At 40.8% G+C, this 24,475-nt stretch overlaps 1 protein-coding gene across 6 annotated transcripts in view; it reads right to left on the bottom strand.

Annotated features, from left to right (window-relative positions):
* Window positions 1-24,475, bottom strand: part of sbf2 (SET binding factor 2) — a 609,277-nt gene that overhangs the window by 116,430 nt on the left and 468,372 nt on the right. For all 6 annotated transcript variants that reach the window (XR_009446846.1, XR_009446845.1, XR_009446847.1 and 3 more), the window contains 4 exons: window positions 19,884-20,079; window positions 17,303-17,430; window positions 11,506-11,681; window positions 8,718-8,866 (listed from right to left, as the gene is read on the bottom strand). Coding sequence is in view for 3 of the 6 variants with exons in the window: in XM_059652034.1 (XP_059508017.1) it covers window positions 8,718-8,866; window positions 11,506-11,681; window positions 17,303-17,430; window positions 19,884-20,079 (649 nt within the window). In the remaining 3 variants the exon portion in view is untranslated. The remainder of the gene's footprint in view (window positions 1-8,717; window positions 8,867-11,505; window positions 11,682-17,302; window positions 17,431-19,883; window positions 20,080-24,475) is intronic.

Here is a 24,475-nt window from a genome sequence, read left to right as displayed (position 1 = left end):
CTAAAGTTGCTGGAGTATTTCACAAAAAAACTGACAATGGACCTTCATTTACTCCAGACACTCCAGGGGCTTTCAGGGTTATGTGGTTAGCTGAAATCAACATGTTGCAGGTACAAGAAAGAGGAAATCTATTGTGGTATACACTAATCCAGGTTTAAAAGAGCCTGATTATGTTTTTTTTAAAGTAACCAAGAAGATTGATGAGGGCCAGAGCAGTAGACATTGCTTACATGGAATTTTGCAAAACCTTTGACGAGGTTCCATATGGTAGACTAATCAGTAAAGTTTGTTCGCATGAGATTCAGGGTGAGCTTGCCAATTAGATACAAAATTGGCTTAACAGCAGGAGACAGCAAGTGGTGGTGCGGGTTTGTTTCTCGGATTAAAGGGCTGTTACCAATGGTGGTCCACAGGATTGGTGCTGGGTCCACTTTTGTTTGTTATTTACGTAATTGCTTTAAATAAGAATATAGAAGGCAGTGTTAATAAGTTTGTGGATGACATTAAAATTGGTGGTAAAGTGGACAGCGAAGAAGGTTATCTAATATTACAAAGAGATCTTGATCAATTGGGTCAATGAGCTGAGGACTGGCAGATGGAATTTAACTTAAATGCGAGGTATTGCATTTGGTAAAACAAACAAGCGAAGGATTTATACAATCCAAGGCCCTACTTTTAATTGTGTTGTACAAGATAGACATTTTGGGGTTCAAGCTCATAATTCTTTGAATTCTGCATTACATGTAGACAGGATGGTTAAGAAGGCATTTAGCACTCTTGCCTTCATTGCTCAGACCTTTGAGCATAGGAGTTGGGATGTTATTTTGAGTTTGTATAGGACATTGGTAAGGCCTCTTCTTGAGTACTGTATCCAGTCCTGGTTACCCTGATATAGGAAGGATATTATTAAACTGGAGGGGGTTGAGAAAAGATTGTCAAGGATATTGCCGGGAACAGTGGGTTTGAGTAATAAGGAGTGGCTGGATAGACTGGGGCATTTTTTCCAATGGCAGATAGGAGGTTGGGGTGGCGGTGGCCGGGGGGGGGGGGGGGGGGGGGGGGGGGGGGGGTTGGTGACCTTAGAGAAAATCATGAGAGGTATAGATAAGGTGAATGGCTCATATCCTTTCATTTGGGCAGGGAGTTTCAAGACTAGGGGGTATATTTTTAGGGTAAGAGGAGAAAGATTTAAAACAGACATGAAAGGCAACATTTTTTTTGCACAGAGTGGTCAGTATGTGAAATGCAGTGCCAGAAGCAGTGATGGATGTGGGTACAGTTACAATGTTTAAAAGACATTTAGGTAAGTAAATGAATAAATGTTTGGAAGGATATTGGCCAAGCACAGGCAGGTGGGACTAGTTTAGTTTGGGGTTATCTTGGACGAAAGGGTCTATTGCCACACTGTACGACTCTATAACTTTACAACAAGATTAATTTCCCAATGTCTTACACAAATCGTATGAAGAAGTCTTTTGCGTTTCTCTATAAAGCATAAAACAAAGTCTGTATTAAAATGTGTCATGCTAAAATTTCTCTCTCTATATGCTCATTTTTAAAAAATATAACTGGTAAACAATGCAAGTTAATTTGCAAACTCTACGATATTGTGACAGCCAACTAATTTCAAGGGAAATATTATTTCTATACATGCACATTCACAGTTTCTGGCAATTAAAAATAATCTTCTGGTCTCAGAAATGGAAAGAGTGGCTGGCTGATCAGTGATAAGTCCTGTGTGAACTATCTGAGAAAAATATGAAGTAAGTATCTTATCCCATCTGGCATTTTGCTCACTTTGATATTCCTTTTGTTGTATACCTGTTCCATCATATGGTTACATCACTATATTATCACAGAATGGCAACAGCACAGGAGGACTCATGCCTGTCAGCTCCCTGCAGGAGTAATGCAGTAGCTCTTGCCCTTTTTTGTCGGCCCTACAAATTTCTTCTCTTCAGCACTTAACAGGTTTGTTTTTGAAAAATACAATGAAACCCATCTCCACCGCTCTGTGGTCATACATCCTAAATACTTTCCACTTGCCACATAAAAATGATCGTTCATCATGTTACCACTGGTTGTCCGATAACTTTATATTGGTATGCTGTCTCTTCCATCAATAAGAACAATTCATGATTTTGAGCGAAGTAAAAAAACAAATCTCCTCTCAACCTTGTCTTCTCAAAAGAGAAAACTCCCAGCTTCTCCACTGCATTCACTTAACTGAAGTCTCTCATCCCTGGGACCATTTTGCAAATCTTTTCTGCATTTTCTCTAAAGCCTTCATATTCTTCTTAATGCGCAGATATAATGCTTCAGCAGGTTGAACCAGTGTTTTATCAAGGTTCACCACAGCTTTCTTGCTTTGATACTCTATGATTATACTTTTAAAGTCCAAGATCCTGCATGCCTTTTTATAAGCTTTTTTAAAATTCTGCCCTGCCACCTTCAACACCAGGTGACCTTGTTCCTGTAACTGTTTCAGAACTATAACCTTCATATTCCATTGCTTCATTTAACTTTTCCTACCAAAACTTGTTAAGTAAATTGAATTGAATTGAATTTCATTTCCTACATATTTACCCAATCTATCACTCTATGTTCTGCTGAACTTCAGCACTACCCTTCTCACAGTTCACTAAACTTTCAAGTTTTGTCTCATCTGAAAAATGTCAAAACGTAGTCATGGAATTTTACAGCACCCGAAAGGACCATTCTCCTCACCATATCCTCACTGGTCATCGAGAACCTATCTGCTCTCATCCCAATTGCTAGCACTTGGCCTCAAGTGTTTTATGACACTTGAAATGATCACCAAATACTTCTCAAATGTCGTATGCTTTCTACCTCTACCAGCCTTTCAGGCAGTGCCAGATACTCACGAATCGCTGGGCGAAAAAGTCTTTCTTACATTCCCTCTAAAATTCTTGCCTTTTAGATTAAACCTACAATCCATATTTGTTGATATTTTTATTAAAAGGGAAAAGTTCTTCCTGTCCACCCTAAATGTGCCCCTTATAATTTTGTCCACCTCAACCAGGCTCTCCCTCAGCCTTCTGTGGTCTAAGGAAAACAGTCCATGGTACCTTCATAGCTGAAATGATGCCTAGGCAAAATTTTAGCGAATCTCCTCTGCACCCTCCCTAGCGTAATCACATTCTTCCTAAATGTGGCAACCAGAACTGTTCTCAGTACTCCAACTGTGACTTATACAGCTCCAACATGATCTCCTTGCTCCTGTATTCAATCCGTCAACTAATAAAGGCAGTGATCCCAGATGCCTTTAAGCACCTTATCAACCTGTGCTGCTGCCTTCAAGAGTGCATGATCATGCAAATCAAGGACCCGCTGATCTTCTGTATGCCCTAGGATCCTACCATCCATCGTGTACTGTCTTGCCTTGATAGTCCTTTTCAGGATTAACTTCAATTTGCCATTGTTTACCTATATCAACGTGTAGATTGCTTCCTCACTATTTACCACATCATTGATTTGTGTCATTTCTAATCAAACTTCCTGGATCATGACCAGATAATTACTGTATACCATAAATAACAAGGGGCTCAGCACCAGGTTCTGCAGAATGCCACTGTATACAGGCTTCCAGGCACAAAAGCCATCTTGGGCCATTAGCACCTGCCTCCTGCCACAAAGCACGTCTGGGTCTGTTCTGCCAAATTTCCCTGGATCCCATGGGCTCTTAACTTATTGACCAGCCGCTCATGTGAGATCCTGTCAAATGCCTTGGTGAAGTCTACATAGACGACATCGATTGCAATATCTTTAGTCATGGATGTGGTCACCACCTTGAAAGCAATGATCGCTCCTTGACAAAGTCGTGCTGATTATCCTCAATTAAACCTTGGCTCTTTAAAATGGGCTGCTAGAACTTTTTCCCAATAATTTCCCTACCACTACTGCTGGATCGTGCCTGTGTCTATTAAGATATACCAAGAAAAGCAGTGGCGTCAGTACCATCTTGGGGATTCAGAATGTGAAACCTACTCCAGTCTGAAAAACAACTCCACTTCATTTCCTTGTATCAGTGATAATGGGAACTGCAGATGCTGGAGAATCCAAGATAATAAAATGTGAGGCTGGATGAACACAGCAGGCCCAGCAGCATCTCAGGAGCACAAAAGCTGACGTTTTGGGCCTAGACCCTTCATCAGAGAGGGGGATGGGGTGAGGGTTCTGGAATAAATAGGGAGAGAGGGGGAGGCGGACCGAAGATGGAGAGAAAAGAAGATAGGTGGAGAGGAGAGTATAGGTGGGGAGGTAGGGAGGGGATAGGTCAGTCCAGGGAAGACGGGCAGGTCAAGGAGCTGGGATGAGGTTAGTAGGTAGGAGATGGAGGTGCGGCTTGGGGTGGGAGGAAGGGATGGGTGAGAGGAAAAAACAGGTTAGGGAGGCAGAGACAGGTTGGACTGGTTTTGGGATGCAGTGGGTGGAGGGGAAGAGCTGGGCTGGTTGTGTGGTGCAGTGGGGGGAGGGGACGAACTGGGCTGGTTTTGGGATGCGGTGGGGGAAGGGGAGATTTTGAAGTTGGTGAAGTCCACATTGATACCATTGGGCTGCAGAGTTCCCAAGCGGAATATGAGTTGCTGTTCCTGCAACCTTCCGGTGGCATCATTGTGGCACTGCAGGAGGCCCATGATGGACATGTCATCTAAAGAATGGGAGGGGGAGTGGAAATGGTTTGCGACTGGGAGGTGCAGTTGTTTATTGCGAACTGAGCGGAGGTGTTCTGCAAAGCGGTCCCCAAGCCTCCGCTTGGTTTCCCCAATGCAGAGGAAGCCACACCGGGTACAGTGAATGCAGTATACCACATTGGCAGATGTGCAGGTGAACCTCTGCTTAATGTGGAAAGTCATCTTGGGGCCTGGGATAGGGGTGAGGGAGGAGGTGTAGGGGCAAGTGTAGCATTTCCTGCGGTTGCAGGGGAAGGTGCCGGGTGTGGTGGGGTTGGAGGGCAGTGTGGAGCGAACAAGGGAGTCACGGAGAGAGTGGTCTCTCCGGAAAGCAGACAGGGGTGGGGATGGAAAAATGTCTTGGGTGGTGGGGTCGGATTGTAGATGGCGGAAGTGTCGGAGGATGATGCGTTGTATCCGGAGGTTGGTGGGGTGGTGTGAGAGAACGAGGGGGATCCTCCTTGGGTGGTTGTGGCGGGGGCGGGGTGTGAGGGATGTGTTGCGGGAAATGCGGGAGACGCGGTCAAGGGCGTGCTCGACCACTGTGGGGGTAAAGTTGCGGTCCTTGAAGAACTTGGACATCTGGAGTGTGCGGGAGTGGAATCTCTGTGACTCCCTTGTTCGCTCCACACTGCCCTCCAACCCCACCACACCCGGCACCTTCCCCTGCAACCGCGGGAAATGCTACACTTGCCCCCACACCTCCTCCCTCACCCCTATCCCAGGACCCAAGATGACTTTCCACATTAAGCAGAGGTTCACCTGCACATCTGCCAATGTGGTATACTGCATCCACTGTACCCGGTGTGGCTTCCTCTATATTGGGGAAACCAAGCAGAGGCTTGGGGACCGCTTTGCAGAACACCTCCGCTCGGTTTGCAATAAACCACTGCACCTCCCAGTCGCAAACCAATTCCACTCCCCCTCCCATTCTTTAGATGACATGTCCATCATGGGCCTCCTGCAGTGCCACAATGATGCCACCCGAAGGTTGCAGGAACAGCAACTCATATTCCGCTTGGGAACCCTGCAGCCATATGGTACCAATGTGGACTTCACCAGCTTCAAAATCTCCCCTTCCCCCACCGCATCCCAAAACCAGCCCAGTTCATCCCCTCCCCCCACTGCACCACACAACCAACCCAGCTCTTCCCCTCCACCCACTGCATCCCAAAACCAGTCCAACCTGTCTCTGCCTCCCTTACCTGTTCTTCCTCTCACCCATCCCTTCCTCCCACCCCAAGCCGCACCTCCATCTCCTACCTACTAACCTCATCCCACCTCCTTGACCTGTCTGTCTTCCCTGGACTGACCCATCCCCTCCCTACCTCCCCACCTATACTCTCCTCTCCACCTATCTTCTTTTCTCTCCATCTTCGGTCTGCCTCCCCCTCTCTCCCTATTTATTCCAGAACCCTCACCCCATCCCCCTCTCTGATGAAGGGTCTAGGCCCAAAACGTCAGCTTTTGTGCTCCTGAGATGCTGCTGGGCCTGCTGTGTTCATCCAGCCTCACATTTTATTATCCACTTCATTTCCTGTTACTTAGCTAACTTTATATCCATACTCCCAATTTCCCAATCATTTCAGGAGCTTCAATATTGCTGGCACTGATGTGGTATATAAGGCCAAGAATTTTACGGTGGAAGTGAGCAAAACATTTCTGTACTGAAGCTATATTTTACTGTATCAGGAAGTTGCTTTTGGCTTGCTAAACAATGACTGTTTCCAAAACACAGTGAAATAATATCTTCCAATATCTGTGGTTAGTTACTTAACCTTGTAGATTTGTTGCTTGGTGGTGGTGAAAATGTTCTTTTTATATCTTTAATGCTGAAAATATATGCCAAAAGCTGACACTTAGTTAGGTTAAAAATGGGCCTGTTATCATGTAGTTTCTCTGGGACTCACACAGCTCTGCAACTTGAACTCGATTTTGCACTTGTTGCTATACAGAAAGAAAATAAAGAGGGAAAGAAAGAATGGATTGAGAGGGTTAAAGTTCAGAAGGTAAATATGAAAATTGTTTAAATTCTTTCATTGTTAAAACCTCCAAAAGTGGCATAATGAATAAGATCCCACACTTGCAAAAGTTGATTTTAGACCATAAGACATAGGAGTGGAAGGTGGGCCATTTGGCCCATCGAGTCCACTCTGCCATTTAAACCATGGCTGATGGGCATTTCAACTCCACTTCCCTGCACTCTCCCTACAGCCCTTGATTCCTTGTGAGATCAAGAATTTGTCGATCTCTGCCTTGAAGGCATCTAACGTCGCGGCCTCCACTGCACTTGGTGGCAATGAATTCCACAAGCCCACCACTCTCTGGCGGAAGAAATGTCGTCTCATTTCTGTTTTAAATTTACCCCCTCTAATTCTAAGGCTGTGTCTACTGGTCCTAGTCTGCCCAGCTAACAGAAACAACTTCCCAGCGTCCACCCTTTCTAAGCCATGCATTATCTTGTAAGTTTCTATTCGATCTCCCCTCAACCTTCTAAACTCTAACGAATACAATCCCAGGATCCTTAGCCGTTCATCGTATATTAGGCCACCATTCCAGGCATCATCTGTGTGAATCTCCGCTGGACACGCTCCAGCACCATTATGCCCTTCCTGAGGTGTGGGGCCCAAAATTGGACACAGTATTCTAAATGGGGCCTAACTAGAGCTTTATAAAGTCTCAAAATTTTCAGTACACGAAAGCTCATTTGTCAATGGTTAAGACTAATCACACTGTTATAAATGTTATATTTGAACGGAAAAACTCTAATATCATACATTTACAGTTTGTGCTATTTCATGTTTCAATGCCCAACATTTCAGTTAGGTACCAGTATACAGCATACAGCAGAGGGGAGAGCAACATCCTGACTTTGATGTTTGTGCATACAATGTGGACCTCTGGAAATGATCGTTCAATTTACATTTTAATATTGTTGAGTATTTATAGCCCCATTGATATTTTCACTCCAAAAACCAGACCAAGATGTACTTCATATACAATCAACATTATTGGGCTCAAAAAAAATTCAGAGTTTTATTGCTATTACAAGGTTTCTTTTGCTCAACTGTAGCAATTTTGATGGAAGAACAATGAAATAAAGACTCTCCGGGAGGTTAACAAAGAGAATTATAGAATGGTTGAAACACAGGGAACAGTCAGTCATTTGGCCCATGCTGTCATGTCCTGGCTAGCTCTCTGCAACTGCAACTGAGACAATCCTGAAACCCTACAAATTTTTTCCATTTCAGATAATTTTCTAATATCATTTCCAACCATGATAAATGAACTAAAGCAGAACATCAGAAACAGGAGCAGGAGGAGGCCATTTGACCCTATGAGCCAGTTCCACCATTCAATAAAATCATGGCTGATCTTTGAGGTCTCAGCTCCACTTACTCGCCATCTCACCATAATCCTTAATTCCTTTACTGTTCAAAAATCCATCTGTGCCTTAAAAACATGAAACAAGGTACTCTCCCCGCTTCACAAGGCAGGAATTCCACAGATTCACAACCCTCTGGGTAAAAAAGTTCTTCTTTAATGCAATCCTAATTCTGCACCCCCTTATTTTAAGGCTATGCCCCCTAGTTCTAGATTTACCCGCCAGTGGAACTGAACTTCCCTGCTTCTATCCCTTCCATTCCCTTCATAATTTTATATGTTTCTGTAAGATTCCCTCTCATTCTTCTAAATTCCAGTGAAAATAGTCCTAGTCCACTCAGTCTCTCCTCCTAAAGCAACGTCCTCAATTCTGGAATCAACTCTGTTCGCATTCTGTTCCAGCCATCTTGGAATTAAAAAAAACACTACAACTCCAATGTCAAATTTCCTTGCTGCTTCTACCTGCCTTTGTGTCTGTACATTTGGACTCCAAAATTTCCTTCCTTTTCCACAGTTCTGAGATTTTCATCATCTAGAATGAGCTCTAATTTTGCTTTGTTGGGACTAAAGTGAATGACCTCCTATTTCCTCACAGTTTGCTGCTATTTCACTCATGAAATTTTGTATTTCCCATCTTACCTGAAACATCATCATCTTCATTCCAGCCTGATCGATTTCCTCTTTCATCTATCGTCAAAACAATTGGCTTCTTTTTGACTGTGTACTGACGACCTATGGTCATTTTCCCGGCCTTCTTTGCACTTTTTACAATATTCTTGGAAAGAGTGCTAGAAATCATTTTGAAAAAGATGAACAAATACTTTAGGAAACAATCATTTTTTAAATTTTGAGTTCTGGGACAAACATGTTGAATATTGAAATATTTGAAAAATTTACGCCCAGACCTCAAAAACTTAAAAAGTATTCAGTAAGTAGTGGTTCTTTTCAACACAATTTTATGAGCATTGCTATTTAATTTTGTATGTTATTCATTCCAATAAAAACTACATAAGTATGCATTTTTTACACAAAACAAAAGCAGAAATTTCTTTGGAGTTAATGAATATCTCAAATAGCTTTAATTATTTTCTACAATCAAAACACGCAACAGTTGTTTGTTGCTACATCTGGGATTTTACTTTAAGCAGCACCACTTTTACTTACCTCAAAGGAAAGTGTCTGAGCTATTTCGCAGAATTTAGCAGAGCCCTCGACAGTGTGAATTATGGTGCAGGGAGAAGACAGTGGGGTTCAGGACCGATGAGGGAATCCACATTGAATCTCGGTTTTAGGAAAACTGTTCCCAATTAAACCAGAGGGGTGGCAAAGGACTGAGATGCAATACCATCTACCAGTAGTACGGCATCAATCAGCCTCATTAACGAGCCACTTGAAAGCAACAATATTTGAGCTCACCAGAGTTTAATGGTAGTCCAGGAATTTAATGGACATCACAGGGCTTCCCAGTGCCTCCCAAAGTCCACCCAACAACTTCTGTTCACTGTGTTCATTTTTCTTTTGGGGAGGGGTGGCCAGCGGTGGTGGTAATGGTGTTTGGAGAGTTGCTTGCTATTTACTGAATGACACACAGTTTACGTCAAAAGGACCCAGCATCAAGAAATCTGGAAAGTGGGAGGGGGTTGCTGGCATCTAGCCTTCTGCCCTTGCCTCCTACACATTTTATGATCTTTCTCACGCAGGTGCTGGTGACCTAGCCCCCAAAAATCCATCCTTCCCCCACAAATCCATCCTTCCCCAGCCATCTGAGTCCATTGATCTAGTAGTGATCCTCGGACTGGCCCTGGAACATCAGTGGCAGCAGCAACCACACCTGATTTCACTAATAGCAACAGACAGTTGGCACCTAATTGTAATAGTTCTTGGGGGTGCCATTTCCAACAATGGAATTTTGATTGAGCAGCATCTTCCACACAATGCCACTTAAAGCACTCTGGGCCTCTCCCACAGAAGTTATCTGAGGCTTGAACTGGTTTTCTAATCAGTGAGATGGAAACTCAGTTGGTAATACTAAATTTGGACCATTAACTTTTTTTACGATAAATTTCTCTTGGCTATGTAGAAACGAATTTGAAGTAAAGGTGATTTAAGCTAGTTTAAACAATTTATGCAATGACAAAATACATAAGTCTGCCAAACTGCAATCAAACAAAAGAGGTTGCAATTCACATAACAGACATAAAGGTGGTTGTAAATACAAATTAAGTGGAAGGTTTTGTTTGAAGTCAGAATATTCACCACTCTAAACTGGAGTAGATGCCAAGAAATAAATATTTTCTGCATTGAAAAATAGTTTCTGAAAGTTTAAAGAAATTAACATAAATAATAAACAGCATTCAATGGGGAAATCCTCACCATCTCAGGTGACAAGCTGTCCCGCTTGGTGACAGTCCTACCTGCAGTTGGGATAATCCTAGCAAAAGCTGTCCAAGGCCAATAGTGATGATTAATTGACCACTGAGGACCTCAACTACCAGTGGTATGGGAATACTTATCCTGGATGTTACAAACCCACAATTTTAATTCTGACACTGGTAGGAATTCAGTGAGCTGCAGGTAAGACACCCCCCTGCCTTATTAAGTACCCTTCCCAACTCCAAACTCACCACCACCAGTAGCAGAAGATTCCACTACATGTATTGTTGCCAAAGTTATATTTTAAATATGAATTTTCAGTTTGTTTTGCTGATGTGCATTTGTTGAAAACACTGATAATTTCTCATGTTCTTCTGCATCTTTCTTATTTATGAAACAACTCTTGTAACTCCAAAGTTTTTGCAAATTTGTTTTTATTCTAGCCACGAGAAGGCTATTCCAAGTGGAACACTGATAAGCTTGGTTTATTTTTCCCCTCGTTTGGGCAAGTAGTGGTCTCCAATCGAAATCTCACAGTAGTACAGCCAAGCTTATAAAGTCAGTAGAGTTAGTGATCTAACCTGCAACCCAGAGCTTGATTGTGCTCTTGCTTGCTGAAATATTATTTTAAAAGGTTTACTAAAATTGCACTAATTGCTTACAACCTTATATTAGAGGTCATTTTGTTAAAAAGGTTCATTTAAGGAGATTGTGGTCAATCTAGACAATGCTTAAATTCAAGCAAACTGCTATAGAGTATCAATGAGATAACAATGTATAAATTTTCAGTTTATGGTGAAAATAGTTTGCTAATTTCTCAATTCGATTTGTTTTAAGAAGCGACACCTTCCAAGCTGAATGCATAAATGCAACACAATAGCTCCTGTGGAAGGACAAAGCAACTGTTTCCTTACTACCATTTCTATTCTAACAAATCACAACCATGATCACAAAATTATGACTAGCATCAAAGGTATGTTAATATTAACTGTAACATATTTAAGGCTTTAATTATTACAATGATCTCATAATCCATCTACTTCTTCAAACTTACCGAAAAGAAGTATTTTTTTCTTTCTGTTTTGGCAAAATTATCTGGGGAGCATTTTGACCTGCAGCAAAGGCAAAAGTGCTGAAGACTGACTGTGGATACCGAAATTTCATAATGTGCTTTTTGAAGATCTCCACCATCTCAGAGGTCACTTCTTCATCAAATGCTACTTTAATGATCTGTAATAATAAAAAGAATAACAACTGGATTATTTAGAACCATATTAAACCTGTGTACCACTTTTCAAAGTATTAACATCAAAGCATCAATATCAAATAACTAATCTAGAATAAAAATACTTTGCTGGAGGAGGATTAATTTCAGGGGTTGAGAGTAGGTATGCCCAGGGTTGGAAACCAACATTGACAAGCAAAGCTATAGCAAACAAGAGGGTGCCTTTAAAGACGCGATAGTTACAGTCAAGGCATATCTCCAAAGACAAAAAAGGTAGGACAAACAAATACAGAGATCCCTGGAAAAGAAAACATAGAGAACACAAAGTAGAAAAAGTAGCAGGATAAGTGCCAGGTTGTGAATGCAAGTGAGAAATAGGTTACATTTAATAAGTTCAGAGGGAAAATGACAAAGAAAAGTAATGGGGAAAAGAAAATATGAGAAGAAAATGTCAACAAACAGAAAAGCGATTCCATATATAATCAAAAAAGCTAGAGAAGTATAAATCAGAAAACAGACTGTGCAAAGCATGACTGAGGTACTGAATGAGTAGTTTCTTTTTCCAAGGAAGATGCTAACAAGATAATAATGAAAAAGAAGACAGTTGAGATAATGGATATTATAAAAATTAATAAAATGGAGGCACGGAGAAAAACTGGCTGTACTTTAAGTTAGGTCATCTGAATAGGATGAATCGCAGGATGTAAATGGAAATAAAATGGTAATTGCAGAGGTACTGACCCTTATCTTCCTTCAATTTGGACCTGGTTCTAAGGACTGGGTATTGCAAATGTGACACCCTTACCAAAAAAGTACAATTATCCTATAAACTAAAGGACAGTCAGTTTAACATAGGCGGTGAGAAAGCTTTTAAGGGAAAAAAGAGAGACAAAATTAAATCTTCCGACATGTGAAGATTTAGGAAAGGCTTTTGGCCTAGACTACATCCCAGTAATTGTGCTAAACACTTGCGCACCTGAGCTAGCTACACCCTTAGTCAAGCTATCCCAGTACTGCTGTACTTATGCAATTGGGGAAACCACCTGCCTATATTCTGTCTCCAAAAAGCAGAAACAATCAAACCGATTAGCCTACACTCAATCATTATTAAATATATGAAAGACATCATTGAGAATGTCATGAGCAATTGTTTCCTCATCAATTATCAGTTTGGATTCCATCAGGGCACCCTGATTCCTGACATCCTTGCAAATTTGGCACAAACAGATGCAGGGGCTGAATTCTAGAGATACTAGCTGAAGCAACAAGAAACCCTAGGAAATTGGGGGACAACTCTGCAACAGTCAGAGCTATACCTGACACAAAGGAAGATGGTTGTGGTTGTTAGAGGTCAATCATATCAGCTCCAGATAACCTCTGCAGAGGTTCCTCAGGACAGCATCCTAGGCACAACCATCTTCAGCTGCTTCATCAATGACCATCCTTCCTGCCATCATAAGGTCAGAAGTGAGAATGTTTATTGATGATTACATGATGTTCAGCATAATTCATGACTCTCAGACACTGAAGCAGTTCATGTTCATAGACAGCAAATCCTGATAACAATCAGGGTGGGCTGATAGCTGCAAGGAGTGCCACTTAAATGCTGGGGAATGACCATCTCCAACAAGAGAGAAAGTGGCCATCCACATAAGACATTCAATAGCATTTCCTTTGCACATCAACACTCTGGGTATTGTCAGTGACCCAAAACTAAACAAAACTAGATGTATAAATTCTGGGGCTACAAGGGGAGGTCAGAGGATTGGAATTCTGCAGTGGGTAATTAACTTCCAGATTCCAAAAACCTGTCCATCTTCTACAAGGATGAGTGAAATTCTCTTCATTTGCCCAGCTATGTTCAGTTCCGCCAATACTCAAGAAGCTCAATGCCATCTTGGATGAACTAGTCAACTTGGGCTGGCATCCTAACCACTACCTCAAGTATTTATTCCCTCCATTACAGACTCTCAGTGACTGCAGTGTGCACAATCGACAACATTCATTGTAGCAACTCATCAATGCTCCTTTACTGGCATGCGTTCCCTACCATTTAAATATCAAAGGTAGCAGACAATGGGCACTCTACCATTTTGAAGACTCCCTCCAGCCAGAGAACACCCTGACTTGGAACTATATTAATGTTCCTTCTTTGTTGCTGGGTCAAAAATCTGGAACTCCCTTCCAAAAAGGGTGGACAAGGTGGGCAAGAAGATGGCTCACCAACATTACCTCTAGGACAACGAGGGACAGGCAACAAATGCTGACCTTCCCAGTGATGCTCACAACTCTTTGGAAGAATTTTTTTAAAATTAGCAAAGTTAGCGTGGTAAAGACAAACTGCATAACTAATTTGATCAAATTTTTTGCTAAGATTATGGAGATCGTTCATGAGGATAATGAGGTTCACGTGGTCATATTAACTTCTAAAAGGTCTTTAATGAAGTATCACATTACAAATTTGTCAGCAAAGCCAAAGTATATGGAACAAAAGGAAAAATAGCAGCATGGATATAAAGTTGGCTGAGTGACAGGAAATGGAGAGGGTGAAATTTCACTTTTCGGACAACCTGTGGTTGTTGTGTTAGGAAGTGTTTCCTTGTAATATGCAATTCAGAAAATAAACATCCATAAAAGTGTGTTAAGATTGATTCCAGTTCCAGCCTTCATTGACTGCACTTGAGTAGTGGGACCCTGTTTATCTTCATCTCAGTTAATTACTTTGACATGGGCATACAGGGTAAAATGTCAACATTTGTTGATCGCCTCAAACTTGGATCTGTGGGAAGGGTGATGATTGGCTTCAGCATAATATAGACAAGTTGGTGGAATGGGCATACATATGGCAGATACAATTTAATGCAGAGAAGTACAAAGTCGTAATTCTAGTAAGAGAACAAGTAAGGACAATGTCAACTAAAGGGCATAATTTTGAAGGGTGTGCAAGAGCAGAGAGATGTGGAACTTCACATGCACAAATCATTGCAAGCAGGAGGGCAGACTGAGAGATTGGAGTTGATTTAAGAGAAGAGTAAAAAGAAGAATGAACAAAGAAAATGACAGTACAGGAACAGGCCCTTCAGCCCTCCAAGCTGCACCGACATGCTGCCTGTCACAACTAAAATCCCTGCCCCATCTGGGGACCGTATCCCTCTATTCCCATCCTATTTATGGATTTGTCAAGATGCCCTTTAAAAGTCACTATCGTATCTGCTTCCACTCCCTCGCCCAGCAGCGTGTTCCAGGCAACCACCACCCTCTGTGTAAACAATGTGCTTTGTACATCGCCTTTAAAAATTGGCCCTCGCACCTAAAACCTATTTCCCTCATAATTAACTCTTCCACCCTGGGAAAAAGCTTCTGACTGTCTACTTAGTCCATGCCCTTCACAATCTTGTAGACCTTTATCAGGCTGCCCCTCAACCTCCATCGTTCCAGTGAGAACAACCCAAGTTTCTCCAACCCCTCCTCATAGCTAATGCCCACCATACTAGGCAACATCTTGGTAAATCTTTTCTGTACCTTCTCCAAAGCAATCAGATCCTACTAGTAGTGTGGTGACCAGAATTGAACACAATATTCCTAATGCGGCCTAACTAAGCTGCAACATTACTTGCCAATTTTTAAGCTCAGTGCCCCAGCTGATGAAGGCAAGCAGGTCGTATGCCTTGTTAACGACCTTCTCCACTTGCATTGCCACTTTCAGTGACTTGTGCCTGTACACCCAGATCCCTGAGAGAATGTACATGTCCTGCAAAGCAGTCACCCAGTCTATGCTTTGTTTCCCCAGTGTACAGGAGACCACATTGTGAGCAGGAATGCAGCAGACTAGATTCTGGGAAGTGCAGGTGAATTGTTGCTTTACCTGGAATGTATGTTTGGATTTCTGGATACTGGGAGGGAAGAGGTAAATGGGCAGGTGTTGCATCATCGCCGGTTGCAAGGGAAGGTGCCGTACGGCTGTGGGGGCGGGGGTGTTGTCGCTGAAAGAAGTGTGGTCTGGAGGCTGGGTGATTGCTTCACAGAACATCTACATTCTGCTGGCAAAAAAGACCCTGAGCCACCTGTTGCCTGCCACTTTAACACACCACCCTGCTCTCTTGTCAACATCTGTCTCTCTGGCTTCCTGTAATGTTCCAGCGAAGCTCAATGCAAGCTGAAAGAACAACACTTCATTTTTCACTTGGGGATTCAGCAGCCCTCCGGACTCAATACTGAATTCAATAATTCTAAGGCCTAAATTCTCCCACATCCTAGGCCCCCCACCACACTCACTAGGCCTTATTATAACTTAGCCTGCAATTGCACACCACCTGTTGTTAGTCAGTACCAATCCCCTTTAACAACTATTCACTCTCCCAGCCGGATAATTATCAACTCCTTTATCTGTTCAACTGGTCCTTGTCTCTCTTTAGGCTCTATCCTATTGCTGACTCCCTACCTCGCCCCGCCCCGCCTCCTATTTTCTGCATACCAGCTGACGTCTACCCAGCCACCATCAATTCTGAGGAAGGGTCACTAGTCCTGAAACGTTAACGTGGATTTTTTCTTCACAAATACTGCCAGATCTGCTGAGCTTTTCCAGCAACTTCGGTTTTTGTTCTATCTGCCATCTCTCTGCCCAAGTCACTAAACTATCAATATCCTGCTGTATCCTTTGACGGTCCTCATCGCTACCTGCAATTCCACCAAGCTGTGTGTCATCGGCAAACTTACTAACCAGACCACATATGTATATATTACAAACAGCAAACGTTCCAACACTGATCCCTGAGGAATGCCTCGAGTCACAGCTCTCCATTCAGAAATGCAACCTTCTATTGCTAACCCTCTGTCTTCGATGACCTGAGCCAGTTTTTTAATCCATCTTACAAGTTCACCTCTGACCAAGTGTGACTTTAACCTTCTGTATCAGTCTGCCAAGGACCTTGTCAAAGGGCTTAGTGAAGACCACGTAGACAATATCCACTGACCTTCTCTCATCAATCATCATCTTCACTTCCTCAAGAAACTCAACCAAGTTAGTGTGACATGACCTCCCCTTCACAAAACTATGTTGCCTCTTGCTAATATGCCCATTTATTTTTAAGAGGGAGTAAATCCTGTCTCGAAGAATCCTCTCCAATAATCTTCCTACCACTGACATAAAGCTCACTGACCTGTAATTAGCTGGATTATCCTTGCCATCGTTCTTAAACAAAAGGAACAACACTGGCTTTTCCTGGGAACAATACTTGCTATTCTATAGGCAGAGAGGTGATTTGATGGAGATGTAGAAAATTATGAGGAAGTCTTGTGCAAGCAATTTTGTTCAGAGAGAAAGTGTTCCCATTGGTGGAATGGAGGAGGCTCAAGATACACAGATTTAAGGAGAACAGCGAAAGAACTAAAAGTGATACAAGGAAAATAATATTTTTATACAGTAAATGACTGTCATTTGAATCCTATGGATAATGACAGCAGATTCATTTCATGCTTTCAAAACAAAAAGAGAATAAAATTATGTATTATGAGGAGATGATGGGAATGGGACTAGCTAAAATAGTTTTGCAGCAAGTACAGACTCCACACCCCAAATGGCCCTTTCAGTGCAGTAACTATTTTAAGAATCTGTGGTAAAGTATACCTGAAAGGTTGCTGATCGAATTTGTAGTCCTTCTTGTATATTTTGTTGAAGCTGATTTTGTATGCTGATCTTTTTCTCCTTTGTCATTGATGCAATGGGAAAACTTCGTACTACTGTTTGTTCACCCGCTGTACAAAACAAAACAGTTTTTCTGAACACAATAGAAGCTATGAATTTAGATATGGTTTTCCTTCAAAACCAACAATTTACAAACACAAAAATGAAGGTATATATAATCACATGCTATTATTCTAATTTGAGTCAGAAGATTTGAGAATTCAGGGATCACAAAACTGTTATGACACAGGAGGAGGCCATTCAGCCCAATCTTCATAGAATCCCTACAGTGTGGAAGTAGACCATTTGGCCCACTGAGTCCAACCCTCCGAAAAGCACCCCATCCATTCCCACTCCCTACCCTATCCTGGTAACACTGCATTTCCCATGATCAATTCACCTAACCTGCATGTTTGGACTCTGGGAGGAAAGTGGAGCACCTAGTGGAACCCCATGCAGGCATGAGGAGAATGTGCAAACTCCATACAGACAGTCACCCAAACGCTATAATCAAATCCCGGTCCCTAGTGCTGAGGGGCAGCAGTGCTAGCCACTGAGCCACTGTGCTATCCTCTTGTCTGTACTGGCTCTCTGAAGGAGAATTATTACTTAGCACCATTCTCTTGGTTTCTTTGATGTAACTGTCGCACATTATTTCTATTTGAATAATCATCCAATGCATGCTTCAGTTGATCCTGCCTGCAGGCAGTGCATTTCATACCCAAATGACTCAAGCATGAAAACAGTTTTTCTCACATTGCACTGGAGCTCCACTCCAAGATATTAAATCATTGCTTACGATTGAGTGCAATTCCGAGGGAGGGCTGCAGTTTTGAAGGAGCCACGTTTGAGACATTAAACTATGCCCTCCTACTCTAGGAGACTTACTCCCAATCTCAATCAACATGACAAAATCAGATTATGTAGTCATTATAATGTGGCTGATCATGGTGTGAACTAGCTGTGTTGAAACGCAGTAAAGTGTTTTCTACGATAGCAAGGTATAGAGCTGGATGAACACAGCAGGCCAAAGAGCATCAGAGGAGCAGGAAAGCTGATGTTTTGGGCCTCGACTGAAATTGTGATTGTGACAACATTTCAAAAGTACTTCTTCAGCGTAAAATACACTTTGATATCATTTTCTTGTGTTGATTTCCTTATAAAAAAATTTCTCACACAGGACTGGTCAGTTTATTTGAAATTCTAAGATAGGTTCGCTGATCAGAACTTTATAGAAGTTCACTTGTAGTAGTTACAGATAAACATAGCCACATACACTCATACATGCATTCCGCAACCTGGATTCCTCATGGCTATGGGTCATACATTCGATGGCTCATTAGCACATGAACTCTTGAAGCAATATCATAATAGGAACATCTGATTGTGACAAACTCTATATAAATGTTTTTTTTTCATTTTTAGTCATTCTATTATGTTTCTGAAATAACTTTATTCCAGAAATTGCAAATATACTAAAGAATACCGACTCAATAAGCAACGTACATTAAAGTTGATATCACTGAGCAAAACTTCAATGACAAAGCACTATTTTTGAAAAGCTGTTTGTCACAGACTTAAATTTACAAAATAGCAAATCCCAAATAATAAGTCATTGCTTTCAAAATCTATGTCGGACATCAAGTTAAACTTCCCTACAATGCTCTATGTTAACATCAAAGTAGGTGAGAAGTGCGATCACTGTGGTGTTAGGAAGCAGCCCATTTTCATTCTCTGAAACAGAAATACCTCCATGCATCATGTCTTGATGCTGCAGATGTAAGTTTTTTGATATATTGACCAAGCTTCTTGAAGTGTTTCCCAATTGTACAGTTAAAAGATAATCAGCCAAGAAAACAAGTTTGTGAAAACAGTAGTTCGGAAAATAGAATCGTCTGTCATAGAGTCATACAGCAAGGAAACAGACTGTTTGGTCCAACTTGTCCATGCCGACCAAGTTTCCCAAACTAAACTAATCCCATTTGCCTGCATATGGCCCATTTCCCTACAAGCCATTCCTATTCATGTATCCATCCAAATGTCTTAAATGTTCTAACTCTGGCAGTTCATTCCACAGACAAACCACCTGAGTGGAAAAAGTTGCCTTTCCCTGTGTCTATTTTGGAAGCTTTCACAATAGTTACCTTAACATGTAGTAATCATGATAAGATGACTGTCTCTAATGATTTTCAACATGTAAAATGGAATAAATGTAAGCTCAAAACAGAACAACCAAGTTATGAGTGATGTGAGACTAGAAAACAATTCAGCACATATGACACAAGTCAACATTTAACTAATAACCTTAAAGAATCAAAGAAGTGTGTATTTTCCTAATATTGGTTTGTCCTTCAATTATTAAACTACAATTGAAAGAACATTCAAGTATCAAGAAATTGGTGAAAATCTGTGAAATGTTTCACTTACTGGCTAGAAACAGCTTTGCATCATAAATGCCTCATTTCTTAATTAAGTGCATATGTTTAATTCTTAACTGTAAAGTATGATTTTTAAAAAATCTTACCCAAGGGATCATGTGGTGTGCCCTTGAAAATAATTCTGTACGTGGTTAGAAATAAGGCCCCCTCTGCAGGCAGAATGTGTGGTCCACCAAGTGTTCCTCCAGACGCCTCCTCTCGACCATCCGAGTCCAGAACAACACGCAATCCCTCACCAACAAACTCTTCACCAGGTAGTAAAGCTGGCCGTAGAATCTTGGCCTGTAGAAATTTCGGAAAAATAAACTATAATGAGCACATAAATAACATACTTTAAGAGACCGTATCCCGTCTGTTGATTTACACAAGGATCACAAACATATTTGATTCTGGTCAACAATGCATTCTTGGTTTAGAGAATACATTTGGTTACAATTTTAAAAAAAAGAGTTTTTCTAACCCAAGGAAATCAAATTTATACTCAAGGCATCAATTTTATGATAACATCAACACGCAGCTTTCATCCGAATATCTGACAGCATGATGACCCAACGAGAGGGGTATGTTTCCCTTAGTGCAAAAGGATATGATTGCCCTTTCATATTTCAAGTTATATACAAATTGTAGTAGTACCTAGTCAGCAGTCCTTGGCAGAAGGTCTTCAGCTCCAGTTGATTTGCCAATTCTGTCACACTGTACAGTATACAGGACACGAGAAGCCCAAAGACATCTACACACTCTGGTTAAGTTACCCAGCTGTATGGCCCACGTCGTGCTGGTGAACAATTCCTGATATTTCAGGCTCTCTTTTTAGATAAATCAGCAGCCCAATTACCAACTGGAGAACTAAATTTTTAAGTTCTTACAGGAACTTATTTTAATTTGGTACTCTGCACATTTACATGCAGCATAAGTTGTTTCAGCCAAGCTGACGAACTCACCAATATTTTATCACTTTGATCAATGTAATCTTCAAGATTTTGCTTTTAAAAATAAAACCCAGCGTTACCTCTTTTTACTGAATCTTCATTTTTGCTTTATAATGGGGCACTACTCTCTGTTGCATGGCTTCCACTTTGGCACTTGTTTTTTCACAGAATTTGGAACTCTTACTTTTATTTTATCATTGATTCATTATTTTTCTGCATTAATCACATTTTTGTTACTGGTGGATCATTTTCTACCTTTGCTATACTCTCTCTTCTTTCACCATTTTTTTTTGCAAAGCCACTTACAGTTTGCATTTACAGCCTTTCCCTGAATGCAGGAGTAAGGCATAGACAGCATCTGTGACCACAGATACTGTTCAGCATAAGATTTTTATGTGAAAAAAATTTTTAAAAACCATCCTCCTTTTTGGAGTGTGAAGATGTGTGTCATTACACCATTTACTTTCCATTCAGAACTGATATCTTGGAGATAGTTCATTTTCCTTTCTAGGGATTTCTTGGAAAATTTAACAGCATAACTTTCAGCAGACATTGTTCTCTAAATGATGAGGTGATGTCATCAACAGTTGCACAGCAAGGTTGAAAAATGATTGCACCAGCATTGTATAACTTGTATACATTGTATAGATGTTACTGATTGAAATGAAGTTAGGATTAATTTTTGATAAGCATTTATTAGTGCTATAGTTCATTGTTTTTGTTTCAGTTCAATTCTTCTGTTACATTGCAGAAATAGATAGAATTTGCAAGATTCAACTGTGCAGGCTATTTAAACAGTAGAGATTAATTTTAGTGCATACATGTACATAGTAATTTGGGTTTGTTGAAATGAATTTGCCCCATTTAAGATTCCTCTTCTCACTAACAAATGTAATTACAATTTGTTTCAATCTAACGCACATATTTAAAAGCAAGCTTTGAACTTTGAGACACTTCTGAAATTTATGCATAGATCTGTTCAATTCTTTGGGAATGAGCCAACATCTATGACTTACATGGTATGCAGGGTTCTTGTGGATGAAGATCGTTTCAGTGAAGCTTTTGGAATGGTAGTTGCCATGAACTTCTGATGCATAAATTTCTCCACATTTAGGATATCCATGTGTGACAGTAATAGTTGTACACTTCCAGTACACACTCCATAAAGTTCACATGTACCATTTCCGATTATTTCCCCACTTTATTAATGTTGGACCAGAAATGATAGCTTTTTCCCTCATATTCAGCAGCAGTAATTAAAGTAACTTGTAAATGTGGTCCATGATGCCTTTTAAAACAAGGCAAATTGAAAATTCCTGGGGTCCATTCAATATATTTTATGTTACCTTTATCAGATGTGTTGAATGAAGACTCAGTAACGCTCATCTATCAGGTCCAAACAATATAGTTTGTACATAAAGACATATGGGAGTTCCATTTCATTATTTCAGAAGCATTTTTATCACTCTTTATTAAGGTTTCAAGCATAACTGTTTTGGCATCTTCATGCAATTGAGGTAACAAGCTTTTTCCAATGTAACTACTGACGTCTTAAAATTTTGTTTAGTTCTATTTAAAAAAGATTTGCAAAGGGCACACCCTTACAATGGTTGTTCTGCACATAACCAGGTTTTTAACAAGTTCCACCATATTGGTTCAGCTGCTTTCATACTGGCCATATAGTCTTCCAACTGTTTCTGAACTGTCACTGAACTCTTGGTGAAGTAATAAATTCAAACTAAGCCACGAATTCCAATGTTGCAAGTAATGTCTCGTATCTCATCCAAAATTGCATTTAGATCTATAGTGAGCCATTTTGGAGGAAAATAGTCAAGACTCCTAAACATGGTAAAATGTTTCCACTTAATGGTATGGGATTTGTAATATGGACTATTATTTGGACTACAGTTAAGTAGTATATCAATTTTCTTTGCTTGTATTATGATTACATAGAAGCTTTTTTCCCCCCCATTAATATTCCATGGGCTAGTTGCTCCTCTGCCTAAATGCGAGAAGGTCATCTTCTGTATTCACTGAAATGCTTTACGGTTCCAGTGAGCTATTGAACAGGTAGGTACAGGTTTGCTGAAAAATTTTCCCTTACTGCAAAATTTTAACTTCTGTTACTGTTCTTGCATAGTACATTATTCAGACTAATCTTTTTGAACTTATTTGTTTCTCTGCAGTCACATCTTTGGAGTTTCATTTTCTCACCCATTTCCCACGAGTCTTGAATTTTCATTTTGAACACTGTTAGTCATTCCTTTTCTTGATTCTCTCCCAGCATCACTTCGCCAGAAGTCCTTATTTGTTTAGACACTGAATACAGATTAACCTCCTTAAGCAGCAGCTTTTAAATTGTTCCTCTTTCTACTCAGCATTTCCTAAATAATTTCACCTCCTGATGGATCTAGCAACATTAACTTTGCTTTCTACAATACTGGCTAGCTGCTTCAACAGCTTTCAATTTTTGATTTCAGATGGCAGTCAATACTTTTTCTTTTTACGTGAGAACCCTGTCATCTGTTACTTACACTGGCTATGAAAGTTAATTTGTAAGTTAACTGCAGTTGAACTTTGATCCTTGTAGGTTTCAGGAGAATTTGCTCCTTATGCAGGATTTATATAAGATTTAAGGGGAACACAGTAAGTTGCTCATTGAGTGGACGGTACATTAAGTGTAGTCAAAGGAATTGACTAATTTGAACTTCAGCATCATTTTTCAAACTTACCAATTTTTTTACATAGAACTTTAACATCAAGCGTTAGATTCTTAAATACACAGAATTATTTGTGATGATTCATCATTTGTTTCCTTGATTATGGCTAGTCAGCACACCTTTTAGCACAAAAAATACAAGCCTAGCTAGCTTTAGGCAGCAACGTGTGTACAAACTGATAACATATCATTGTAAGATGCCAAATCATCTTGCCTTTAAAACAGTCTTCAATATGGTAGTAATAATTTCCCTTTGAAGTAGATTTACAATGTAATAATGATGCAAAGATACAAGACGACTGGTTAACTTGTTTCTCCTCATTCAAACTGGCCTACACTGTTGAATTCTACAATGTTGTGGACACGAGAGGGACTTGGATAACACAGGGTCAGGAACGGTTGTTGGACATTCCGGGATACAGATGTTTCAAAAGAAATACGGAGGGAGATAAAAGAGGTGGGGGAGTGGCATTGCTAAATAGGGATGGCATCACCGCTGCAGAAAGGGAGGTAGTGGGGTAGGGTTAGTCCACTGAGTCAGTATGGGTGGAAGTCAGAAACAGGAAAGGAGCAATCATTTTATAGGGAGTTTTCTAGAGACACTGAGGAACAGATTGGGAGGCAGATTTTGGAAAGGTGCAGAAGTAATAGGCCGTTGTCATGGGTGACTTCAACTTCCCCCCATATAGACTGGAACCTCCGAAGTGCAAATAGTTTGGATGGAGCAGATTTTGTCAGGTGTGTCCAGGAAGGATTTCTGACTCTATGTAAATAGGCCGACTAGAGGGGAGGCCATATTGGATTTGGTGCTTGGCAACAAAACAGGCCAGGTGTCAGATCTCTCAGTGGGAGAACATTTCGGTGATAGTGATCACAACTCTTTAACCTTTACTATAGTCATGGAGAGGGATAGGAGCAGACAGTGGGGCAAAGTATTTAATTAGGGGAGGGGGAATTACAATGCTATTAGGCGAGAACTACAGAGCACCAACTGGGATCAGATGTTCTCAGGGAAATGCACAACAAAAAT

The sequence above is a fragment of the Stegostoma tigrinum genome, chromosome 17, assembly GCF_030684315.1.
Source record: "Stegostoma tigrinum isolate sSteTig4 chromosome 17, sSteTig4.hap1, whole genome shotgun sequence".
Lineage (NCBI taxonomy): Eukaryota > Metazoa > Chordata > Chondrichthyes > Orectolobiformes > Stegostomatidae > Stegostoma > Stegostoma tigrinum.
This window is presented reverse-complemented; position numbering and strand designations above follow the sequence as displayed.